At 31.4% G+C, this 12,334-nt stretch overlaps 1 protein-coding gene and 1 long non-coding RNA gene across 3 annotated transcripts in view; one reads left to right on the top strand and one right to left on the bottom strand.

Moving 5' to 3' along the window:
- The window catches only part of LOC143063124 (uncharacterized), a 32,721-nt gene extending 31,219 nt beyond the window's left edge, over positions 1-1,502 (bottom strand). For both annotated transcript variants that reach the window (XM_076235091.1, XM_076235092.1), the window contains exon 1: positions 1,398-1,502. In XM_076235091.1, the coding sequence (XP_076091206.1) occupies positions 1,398-1,469 (72 nt within the window). In that variant the 5' untranslated portion in view covers positions 1,470-1,502. The remainder of the gene's footprint in view (positions 1-1,397) is intronic.
- Positions 1,503-4,306: 2,804 nt separating this feature from the next.
- On the top strand, positions 4,307-6,150 carry LOC143062165 (uncharacterized). The gene is made up of 4 exons (XR_012974583.1): positions 4,307-4,444; positions 5,225-5,259; positions 5,663-5,735; positions 6,105-6,150. It is a non-coding gene; the product is annotated as an uncharacterized LOC143062165 (long non-coding RNA).
- Positions 6,151-12,334: the final 6,184 nt, after the last annotated feature.

The following is a 12,334-nucleotide window of genomic DNA, read 5'->3' as shown; positions in this document are numbered from 1 at the left end:
ATATCTTGCTTTCTATGATCTTCCTTTATATGTTTTTTTTTAACTGACCAGTTTGATTTCTAACAAAAATATCTTTAAATACAGATACTAAGTGTTGCATAAAAATTGCTTCCAGGATCCAGCAATACTGATGTTTCTTAAACATGTTAAAGTAAGTAAATCGAAGGAAAACGGGTCATTTTTAGCCATTTTACTGCGAGAAAAAAATCGGCGGTGGGCTGTGCCCCCCCAACCCCCTCTCTTAGGGGGCCTCAATCGGCGGCCCCCAAACCCCTGCCTCCCCTGAAGTCGTACCCTAGTTACGGCCCTGAAAGTATATCGGTTTTTAGATATTCTAAAAATAACCGTGCAATATGCTTTTTGCCGGTCAATATGCTTTTTGCTATCCGCCGTTTTCTCACTACCTTCGAAAATATAGTTTAACATGTGGCTATCCCTAAACGAATCAAATTTGTTAAAATATACGAATTAATAATATATACATGTAACTGTTATATTAATATAATATATAACAACAAACCAGTATATACTCTGGGGCTATTATTATATTAGTATAATAGTCCCAGTTATCCTGATTTGTATCACTACAATATAATAGTTATTACGGTGCGGTTGAATTTCCTGTCATTTATTCATCATCCACGCACGAACTTGTCTAAGAAAAAAATATATCTCTGTACATTAACCTCAGTTTCAGGAATAGAGATGTGATTTTTTTTCTGTGACATATGCTTTTGACCATCCACAAGAACTTTCGGTCATCCGATGTTCAGTACTGCAGTACTTTGATTAGATTTTGTTGACGTTCGACAACTATCTAAGTCACATTTTATATGTATACTTTAAACCATGATATAATCAAAATAGACATAGGAATGTATTAAAGTACATTTTCTCATTTTGCTTTATTGTATATAGACATAATAGATGAAGGGTTTTACACACAACCTTGACGATTTAGTCTATAGTGCATATTCATTTAAAAAAGACAAAAACTGTGAATGACTTTTGAATAATAAGTATAAGAAATGCAAAATAAAAACAAATACAAATTGAATCAGAAATATGTTTTGGGTCATGATAAAACATGCTACGAGTTAAAATCAAAGATTTTGACTTCGCGGCTCCAATTGTTTTGATTTTTGTGCTATGTAGGTTGTGCAGAACCAATACATAAATATAAGTAAAGATATTGGATTCATGTCAATCACATTTCTGAGATTAAAAAAAATCAAAAGTTGCTTCACATCACAATCATGACATTTAGACTACTTGACCGAAAACGTTGACATCATGACATTTCCTTTTATATGATACATTTTACCAACTATTAATTGTAAATATTGTCATTAGTTTGAAACTTTATATGACTTTAAAACTAAGACTAAACTACTTACAATGCTCTGAATGAAATTGGCACCACTGACCAGTGTACATAGTAAAAGGCATAATATTATTCGTAGGAACATATTGGGTCTCTGTCGTTAAAACACGATGGAGTCCTAAAATGTGAAAATTAGAAATATTATTAGAGTATTCATTATCACAGAATGAAAATTGTGAAGCTAGCTGTGAACGAACATTGTCACTTTAACAAACGCGTTTTTTTTTTACTTCACTAACGATGAGAGAAAAGCAAGAAATAAATACTTTTTCAACTGACATTGTCTGACTTCTATTCATAGTTTTACCATGTTAATTGATTGATCTATTGCTTTTTGTTGTTTAATGCTTATTTCAGTACTATTGGCTATTTTGGTTTTTATTAATGGAGGAAGCCGGAGCGTTGACATGCTAGTGAATCAGCAAAAACATTTATCCTAGGGTTAGATTACGAAACTCCTGTCACACATGCATGAATCTTGCCTTTTATTGATATTGTTTATCCTGCATTTTCCCTGTCCTTACTCCAGACAATGAAGCTCGCTCTCAGAGATCGCCGTTTTTTATCAAACATTATTTTTAATAATAGTAAAATTGTTAGGTACACTTTATTTGTATGTCCAATGCACGTTTAACATATTCATATTTATGAAAACATGTCCTAATCTAAATAAAAAAAATAAAAATTAAACATGAATTGAAGTGTCGTTTTTTCTTCTTCATTAAATTCATTTATTACATACATAAAAGATGTTGGAAAAAATAAATACACATAGCCCATCATATAAGACCTAACTCGTATTGTACTCTTATTACTTAAAATGTTATGTTAGGAATACAAGAAATTACTTACGAACGTCTTTACCTCAGGAATGAACTAACTCAATCTAGATATAGGACAACATTTTTATGAATAAGTTATTTTAATTTTGATGTTTTTCAATGAAACATTTTGAATGCGTAAAAAATATGTTGAAACGTGTTGATGTAATTTAAATCACAAACCTATTAGAAAAGCGACTAATATACAAATATATAGAGCGAAAATCAACATTTTAAAAAACAAATAAATTCTCTCGAAAAAGAACGTAATTTCATGTTTTTTTTTATTTATAGACAGTCAAACCTTAACATCTCGACATTTTCATAATCCATCTGTTAAACATGACCTTTGCGGACAATTAAATCCTGTACTGGTTGTGAATTGAGAAGCGTCATAAAAAGAGACTACTGCGTTATTGAATAACTGTTTGAAATTGGTTTTTAAATCTATTTATTTCGATCGTATCAATTCAAGTATTGTCGATCACGTTTTAACAATAATAAACATATTTTCGCTCTTATTTAAATGTAGAGTTAGTGATATCTTGTTGATTATCATTAGATGTCGAATGTCTCACGTTCACTAAAATTGTCCCAGTAACAGACCATTGTATGTTTGTTTATGAATTTGCAAAATGCTAAATAAGTGTATGCCTGAAATAATGAATGAAGACTGAAGAAGAACGCACGAACAAAAGAACGAATTAACAAACGAAAGTGCACATTTGTGTCCATTTCAATGTGTAAGAAAAGATGTGTAGCAGACTTAACTGTTAATAAAAAAAAAGGGAAAATATTCAAAATATAAAACCAACGGTTTGAATATTGCAGTTACATTGAACGAAAGACAAACATAAAAGACAGCATCATACATTTACCCCTAGATAACAGGTTCGTCCACTGAACTAGGAGCACAAGGAAGTTAAAGTTATAATAATGGTAACAAATTTATCTCATGCAGAACCATCTTAGTTTTTGATTTGATTTTGCATCAGATATTATTAAATTGACAGCCTTCTGATCTACTTTTAATTCTATTTCCGTTACAATGTCATTATCATGGCGGTCGCGTAACATTTTCGCGCATTTGGGAATTCTTTCTTTTACGTTTGCGCGCAGCTTTTATTAAATTTGAGGGCATTTAATTTGAAAGTAACACAGGTTAATATGAAGACATTTCTTTGTAAAATTGGTGCTATGCTTGTGTGCCAAACAATGTATCATTTGCCTCACAAACCATTGCATACGCGCCGAAAAAACATTTGTGCTATTTATATACAAGATAATAGTACAAATAATTGATCTTTACCGAAAACAGGTTGTTAATAATATTTTTACAACTAGTTTTGATAGCATTATTCAACTCGGCATATTCACCAACAGTCACATTTACCAAATACACCTCATAAAAACTGATTAGTTTGTTTAAATGCTGTATTTTTGCTGGTCTAAACCGTGGTTGGCTGTATTACCTATTTTGGCTGTGATTCTAGGTTTGCAACTATTTTGGATACATTTCTACGCTTTTTTTGCTCCGGTTTTCAATACACTATATATCGCCGCGATATAGCCTTTTTGTGCTAATGCGGCGTAAAGCAACCAACAATCAATCAATCAATCAATACACTATATAGCATATATAATAACCATGAGGGTCTATGAAGTCTTAAATCTTAAAAACATTTTCTCCGAAGGAAGAATGCCTATTTTGTCACCTCTCACATGTGAACACTTATTGTCACTACACAATGTTACAATCATACCACGTCTTCTTTTGTATAATTATACTTTTAGTACTGCATTTAAAAATACCTCAAATGTAATGCTTTAAAATATGTCTAGATATAGCAATTAATTTTGAGTACACTTATATTTTATATTGATCGATAAACCCAAAGGAAAAACCAAATATAATCACTCAGACAGTAATCGAGAAATAAAAGTAGCATCGGAAAGCATTTTACCAGAGTACCTGAAATTAAATGAAATAATAATTGTTGTAGTAAAATAACATGTGTTGCGGTTACTATCAAATACAGATCAACCAATGTATTATTACTGTTGCTATGATTTGCTACTTATTTGCTATTAAGTTTTAATTGTAGAATCTAGCGGTTGTAAATTCAACCGTTTCACCAGTTGAACAGAATGATGAAAATTCAGTATTTTTTAATGTGTACATTTTCCTTTCTTGGATTAATTATTGCGTATTCTCATACAGATTTCCCTAAATTTCAAGGTAAGCGTTTCCCCGTATTTAATATTATCGGATGTATCATACATAAGAATTAAGAGTGCTTGATGTCCTGATATTCTACGTTTCTCTTCTTATTTCAGATTTTAAAATTTTATAAAAAAGATATGGTATGATTGCCAATAATTAGACAACTCTTCACAAGAGACCAGAGAGTAGAATTTTTTTAGAAATCAGGTGTCATGGCGACAGAATTAAAAAAAATGACAATAAAGCGGAGATCAATAAAATAGGAAGTGACAAAATCAAATACGTTATAGTTCACTTTGGCCTTCAATGACAACCAATTAATGAACTAACAAAACTTACAAAATAAACCGATCATGAACATAACTATGGTAGTCAAACGAAGAACAAAAACAAATGGTGTTACCGTAAAAGTCTATGTAAGGATTTTGTCTCATAGACTACTACATGCTATGGCGAAAAGGAAAAATACAAAGCAACGGAATTTCCCAAATAAAAAGACAGACACCACAATGACCATATGTACTTAAAAAAGAAAACGAAATGTTGAAAAAAAGAAGATGAATAGACCAAAAGTTCATAAACACTACACAGAAAACAAAATTCTGAGTAACTTATACCCTGATACTATGAACAACATAACGCAAAAGATATCAAAAGAAATCAAAAGATGGTCAGATTTTGGTCTTTGTTATAGAGTTAAATGTCAGTCTCGTGACTGAATGTCTTTTGTTTGATCAGATAATTAATTAGAAATGTACATAAATCATTTAATCGGTAAACCTCTTATTTTTTCAGAGGGATTGAAATCAAAGAAGTGGGACCCCAAAAAGGTAATTGTAGTTAAAATGGTGTACAACCTTGGATCTTAGTTCAAACTATCTTGCGTTGGTAAATGTAAGAATGGGATCCAAGACTATAAAAATTACGAGTATAATTTTTCTGGTTTATCAAAAATCCTTATATGAATATATACAGAAATCTCATAACTTCATGTCATAACAATTTAACTAAATAATATAGTATACAGTATTTTAATATACACTATTTTTCAATACTAATTTTATAAAGTTTACTTTCTATATCAACTATCTGTACCAATTGTACCAAGTCAGGAATACGACAGTTGTTATTCATTCGTTCGATGTGTTTGAGCTTTTTATTTTGCCATTTGATTTTTTTCTGTTTTGAATTTTCCTTGGAGTTCAGTATTTTTGTGATTTTGCTTTTTCGTAGAATAAAAATTTAGAAGAGGATGTTTATGACCCAAAAGATTTGACCTACGATCACCTGACTGCTTTTCATACAGGTAACATTGTTTTTTATAAAGGTAAAATCGTTTTTCATACAGGTAAAATCGTTTTTCCTTCATGTTTAATCGTTTTTCATACATGTTTATCGTTTTTCATACAGGTAAAATCGTTTTTCATACAGGTAAAATCGTTTTTCATACATGTTAAACCGTAGAAAAATAATCGTTTGTTTCTTCGAGATGAAATAACACAAAGAAATGATTTTCAATGTAATGGATATTCCACGATAACATACATTTTATAAACACACAAGGAATTATTGTAACCGTAACCAAGCAATATCTAGTTTCAAACTTTTAAGAAATTAACCATTAAAAAATGTAAAGGAACTCCTTTTTTATGGTCTTTTTTTTATACCTGTGTAGATGCAGTATTTGTGCATGAAATGGAAATAATAATAAAGAATCAAGGTACGTTCCAATATTGCATAATATAAGTAAAGATCAGCAAATACAACCACAATTTAATATTATTAAACAAAAAATCATTGATTTATTCTGTTCATATTGTATATAAAATAATGAGATGTGTAATGATTGATAATGGAACAAATATCTAACAAGACAACTACATTTGACCCTTTCATAATAATAAATACTCATACCGTATAGTCAGCTGTAAATGTGAAATGATCCAAACAAACAAAACAAACTAAACAATTAAGGAAAACCTAACATGAGAGACAACAACGGACAACCACTGAAATACAGGTTCTTGACTTGAAAACATCACTTACAGAATCTTGTGGGTAAAAATGTCTGCAAACCTCCAAGCTTCTAACATGGACTGTAGAATAGCAGCACAACATAATAACAACAAAAAAGTGTTGAAAAAAGGTTTACTTAACAGGTTGACTCGAAATATCAAAGCACAGATCATGAGCAGTTTACTGAAAGATAGCTAAAAACAGATAAAACTGAATAAATGAACAATGTTATCCCTGACTGAAGTATCAATCAGTATACACACAACGGATTTAGGGAGAGAAACCATAAATAGTCCAAAAGCATGAACTTGTAAAATGCTAAAACATAGCAAACTGAGAGTATTTGATTAGTCCAAGTTTTTATAATGTTTTCAATTTCTTTCAACCTGGGGTTATAGTTTAAATTTTCAATTTCACTAATATCCACTGAGAAATTTATCCCAAGAAGTGTAAATCTGCTGGAACCCCATTCCAATCCCCACTTAACACACATAGTTTCTTGGCTAAACTTTTTCTTCCCAATCCAAACAACCTTGGTCTTGTCTAAGTTTATATTAAGACCTGATAATTCTGCATATTTATCTAGAGTACGGAGAAAAATAACAGTGATAAAAACACTTATAATATCAAAATTAAACCATCTATTCCTGTCCATACCTAGTCTAAATAGCACAAAGCTTAAACATTTTACTGAAAAAATATTTTCCTTTATTTGGGATAACAAACCAGATAAAGTCAATAGAGACACCTTATCCAAACCACACTGTTTAGGAGGACTAAAAATGATTAATATTGAAAACTACATAAAAGGTCTTAAACTAACCTGGATAAGAAGAATAAATAGAAATAATTCAAAACTAGTAAAACTATTCCTCTTTTCAGAAAATCTGAATCTTTTGGAAATGCAATTTCTTGGTCCTTATAAAAAGTTGAATAATCCATTTTGGAAAGAAGTATTTGATGCTTGGCAAGATCTTCAAAATGTACAAAATAACTCTCAAATTAAAACATGCCCTTTATGGAAGAATGATGGAATAAAGATTGGTAACCATTCAGTATTATATAAAGATTGAACAAAAAAAGGGGTTTGGCTGATCAATGACTTGTTACAGGAAGATGGAAACTTTATGACTTTTGATCACTTTAATAATGTATACAATATTAAAACTAATTTTCTCACATATCAAGGCCTAATTCTGTCAATAAAAAAGTATTTAAAAGAATATCAAATATGTCCAAATGACTTAAAGAGAGAAAACGGTCCAGTTTTGCCCTCAGTATTAAAGGTTTTTTTTAAATCCCAGAAGGTTCAAAAGATATGTATAATATTTTGAATGGTAAAAAGTCAAATCCTAAACAAAAATGTGAACAAAAATGGTCATTAATTCTCAATGCGAACTTCAATTGGAAAAATATCCATGTATTGCCCTTTTATATTACAAAAAATTCAAAATTGCAGTGGTTTCAATACAGAATAATACATCGAATTTTAGGCACCAATGAACTTCTCCTTAAAATAAAAATTAAAGATACAAATATTTGTAGTTTTGGGTGCGGAGGGATCGAAACAATAGAACATATATTCTGGACTTAATAAAATTGAGAAAGGAAATGGTGAATATGTCAAAGCGACAACCACCCGACCATAGAGCAAACAACAGCCGAAGGCAACCAATGGGTCTTCAATGTAGCGAGAATTCCCGCACCCGTAGGTGTCCTTCAGCTGGCCCCTAAAATATGCATAATAGTACAGTGATAATGGACGTCATACTAAACTCCGAATTATACACAAGAAACTAAAATTTAAAATCATACAAGACTAACAAAGGCCAGAGGCTCCTGACTTGGGACAGGCGCAAAATTGCGGCGGGGTTAAACATGTTTATGAGATCTCAACCCTCCCCCTATACCTCTAGCCAATGTAGAAAAGTAAAAGAATAACAATACGCACATTAAAATTCAGTTCAAGAGAAGTCCGAGTCCGATGTCAAAAGATGTAACAAAAGAAAATAAATAAAATGACAATAATACATAAATAACAACAGACTACTAGCAGTTAACTGACATGCCAGCTCCAGACCTCAATTAAACTGATTGAAAGATTATGTCTTCATCATATGAATATCAGGTACAATCCCTCCCGTTAGGGGTTTAGTATCATACTATCATAAAATATATGAGAAGAACATAACCCGTGTCATGCCAACAACTGTATTTTTAGAAATAAATGTGTTTAGTTCAGATGCAAAGACCCTATCAGTGAATCAATGTTAAAGCCAAAATATGCAATCTTTAATGACCTGACAACAGTATCGTAACTATATCCCCTTTTAATAAGTCTATTTAAAGGTTTTGTTAGTTTCTGAGGAGAATACTGACATTTTTGTGCTTTATAAAGAATATTTCCATAAAATTTTGGATGTGAAATACCTGAACGTATAAGATGTCTGCATGTTGAGTTATATTTACGAATTATTTCCTTATACCGGTGATAAAATTTAGTAAATGTTTTGACCAGTTTGTGATATCGAAAACCCTGGTGTAATAATTTTTCAGTAATACATAAATTTCTCTCGCTAAAATCTAATACATTGTTACATACACGAGCGAATCGTACAAGTTGAGATATATAAACACCATAAGATGGTGACAAGGGAACGTCACCATCTAAAAATGGATAATTAACAATAGGAATTGTCCATATATATCAAAATTATGGGAAGACCTTGACTCCTGGATATTTGAGAAGACAGAAATAGAACTAACTTTAAATATTGATTTGGTTTTATTTGGTATTTTAACCAAAAACCGATAAAAATGATATAAGAAATATAATACTTCTGTTAACAAAATTCTACATTTATAGAAGCAAATTAGCTATGGAACAAACCAATATAATAGCACGTAAAAATTATTTAAAGGAAAACTTATTAATAGAAAAAAATATATTCTATAAAAATAAATTACTCAGTAGGGCAGAAAACTGCTGGAACCCCTGGACTCCTTTATTATCATAAAAACAAAAAACAAAAAACAAATAGACTCCACATATAATGTCTATATTTCATATCCAAACAACCTCTGTCTTAAAATCATTATCTGCAATGTATCAAACTAAAACTGCTGTGTCTATCAAATAATATATTATATGTCTTCTTTTTAGTGTATATAACTATTATGCATACAAAAGTGTGTAACTTATTTTGTTTATGTGCAAATAAGAAAAAAAGAAATTTAATACAAAAAACAATATATATATATATATATTTTTTTCTAAACCTGTGCATTTGTTATACAGATAATTATGTTTGAAAATCTTAATAGTAAACTTCTTTCTTTTTGAAATTACTGACATGGCATATTTTTTTTATTTTTTTCCAAATATTGAAAATTGAATGTATAATACTAACAAATACTAACAACTGTATAAATATGATATTTACTAATGTTAACGAGGCCGGGATAAGGTACCGGTACTTGATGTTTTAAGCTAACAAATGTACAGATTTCATTAAAATATGATAAATATAAAAAAAAAAAAAAAAACATAGCAAACTGTCTTTGTTTAGAACTAGAAATGCTAGTTGTATTGCATGTAATGTAAAACTTGTCGAGAATTTCGTATCTGTATTGCTAGTAAATATAATTTTGAAATAAAAAATAAAATCTGCACAGTCGTATTTCCTCCATACTGCTGCATACTATTTTTTAAATTAACATAAAAAAATCGGATATGGCCTATGAACGGAGTTAACTCTAGGTGCATCAACATGCTAAACCATCTCCTGCTGTTTGGGAATCTCACGTCACTCAGTTTCAAAGTCATATTAAAAAGAAATAGTTGTGGTTAAGAACTTGACAAGCACATTAATATAATCAGATGGAAAATAGTAAAACAAGGTTTTTTGTCGCATAAAGTTAATAAATCGTATAGCAAATTGCATTCACTGATGCGGTTTGACGGTGAAACTAGACAACGTATCTAACATTGAGCTATTTCAATTTCTTAAATTATATCTTTTCAAGCTATGGAATTATTCTTAACATTTTAACAATGTTAAATATTCTGTACTCATTTTATGTTAACACGGATATAAGTGTGTTTAATTCTTAATATATAGGAAAAGGCAACGAAAGAACTAACGAAAAATCGGGAACGATAGATAAAATGAAAGAAGAAGATCGAAGGAAAACAAATCAGTCAGAAAAAGAAATTTCACAAAAGTAACTAAGAGGACTACTGTTTTATTTGGAAGGGATTAACGCACGAGTATGCCTATTCATTAGTGACGTGGTTATAATATCTCCATGAAAATATAGATAAATAAATTATGTTTCGCTTAAATACTTACATTATTTTTAAAGTTCTGTAACGTTTTGCTTTATCTGTGTCTAGAAAATGCGCTTCACCTGGAACAAGAACTGCTAACACTTCCAGGTCTCCTCCCTCACTGATTTTGGCAATAATTTGGCTAATTTTTTCCCTATTTGATCTGGTAGGGTTTTGTTGATTCTTGTTTGCCTTTTGTAGGTATTGATTTTGGCCATATTGTTTTATATGACAATAAGGAGATGTGGTACGAATGTAAATAGACAACTATTCACCATATTTCAAATGAAATGGACGCAAGCAAGTATAGGGAATCGTACGACATCCAACAATGAGAAATACACCATACACTATAGTCGTCTATAAATGGCCCCGACATGAACTAAAGGCTCTCAAGAGCCTGTATCGCTCACCTGATTCTACTTGGGTTTTTGAAATCATATAAAAAAATATAAAATTTGGCTAAAAGTAACAACACTTGGCCAGCACCTCATAAGGAAAGGAACATGCATGCTATGTTTGATATCATTCAATTCAGTGGTTCTCTAGAAAAAGATTTTTGTATGCATTTCCCATAGGGTCCTATGTTAAACTAAGTACCCCCACTGGCGGCCATCTTGGCTGTTGCAATGACAACAAAGTAACAACACTTAGTCAGCATCTCATTTGGAACATTCATGCTATGTTTGGTTTCATTCCATTCAGTGGTTCACTTAAAGAAGACATTTGTATATATTTCCCTTAGGGTCCTATGTTAAACTAAGCCCCCCCCCCACTGGCGGCCATCTTGGATGATGGATCGGCTACAAAGTAACAACACTTGGTCAACATTTCATAAGGAACATTTATGCTATGTTTGGTTTCATTCCATTCAGTGGTTCTCTATAAGAAGAAACTTGTATGTATTTCCCATAGGGTCCTATGTTAAACTAAGTCCCCCATTGGCGGCCATCTTGGACGTTGGAAGGGCGACAAAGTAACAACACTTGGTCAGTATCTCATTAGGAACATCCATGCTATGTTTGGTTTCATTCCATTCAGTGGTTAACTAAAAGAAGACATTTGTATGTATTTCCCGTAGGATCCTATGTTTAACTAAGTCTACCGCTGGCGGCCATCTTGGATGATGGATCGGCTACAAAGTAACAACACTTGGTCAGTACCTCATAAAGAACATCCTTTCTATGTTTTGTTTTATTCCGTTCATTGGTTCTCTAAAAGAAGTCATTTGTATGCATTTTCCATAGGGTCCTATGTTAAACTAAGTCCCCCTGCTGGCGGCTATCTTGGATGATGGATCGGCTACAAAGTATCAACACTTGGTCAACACCTCATATGGAACATTCATGCTATGTTTGGTTTCATTCCATTCAGTGGTTCTCTAAAAGAAGTCATTTGTATGCATTTCCCATAAGGTTCTATGTTAAACTTAGTCCCCCGCTGGCGGCTATCTTGGATAATGGATCGGCTACAAAGTAACAACACTTGGTCAGCACCTCAAAAGGAACATTCATGCCATGTTTTGTTTCATTCCATTCAGTGGTTCTCTAAAAGAAGTC

The sequence above is a fragment of the Mytilus galloprovincialis genome, chromosome 2 (genome assembly GCF_965363235.1).
Source record: "Mytilus galloprovincialis chromosome 2, xbMytGall1.hap1.1, whole genome shotgun sequence".
In the NCBI taxonomy this organism is placed as follows: Eukaryota; Metazoa; Mollusca; class Bivalvia; order Mytilida; family Mytilidae; genus Mytilus; species Mytilus galloprovincialis.
Note: the sequence above shows the minus strand (reverse complement) of the source record. Positions and strands in the feature narration are given on the sequence as shown.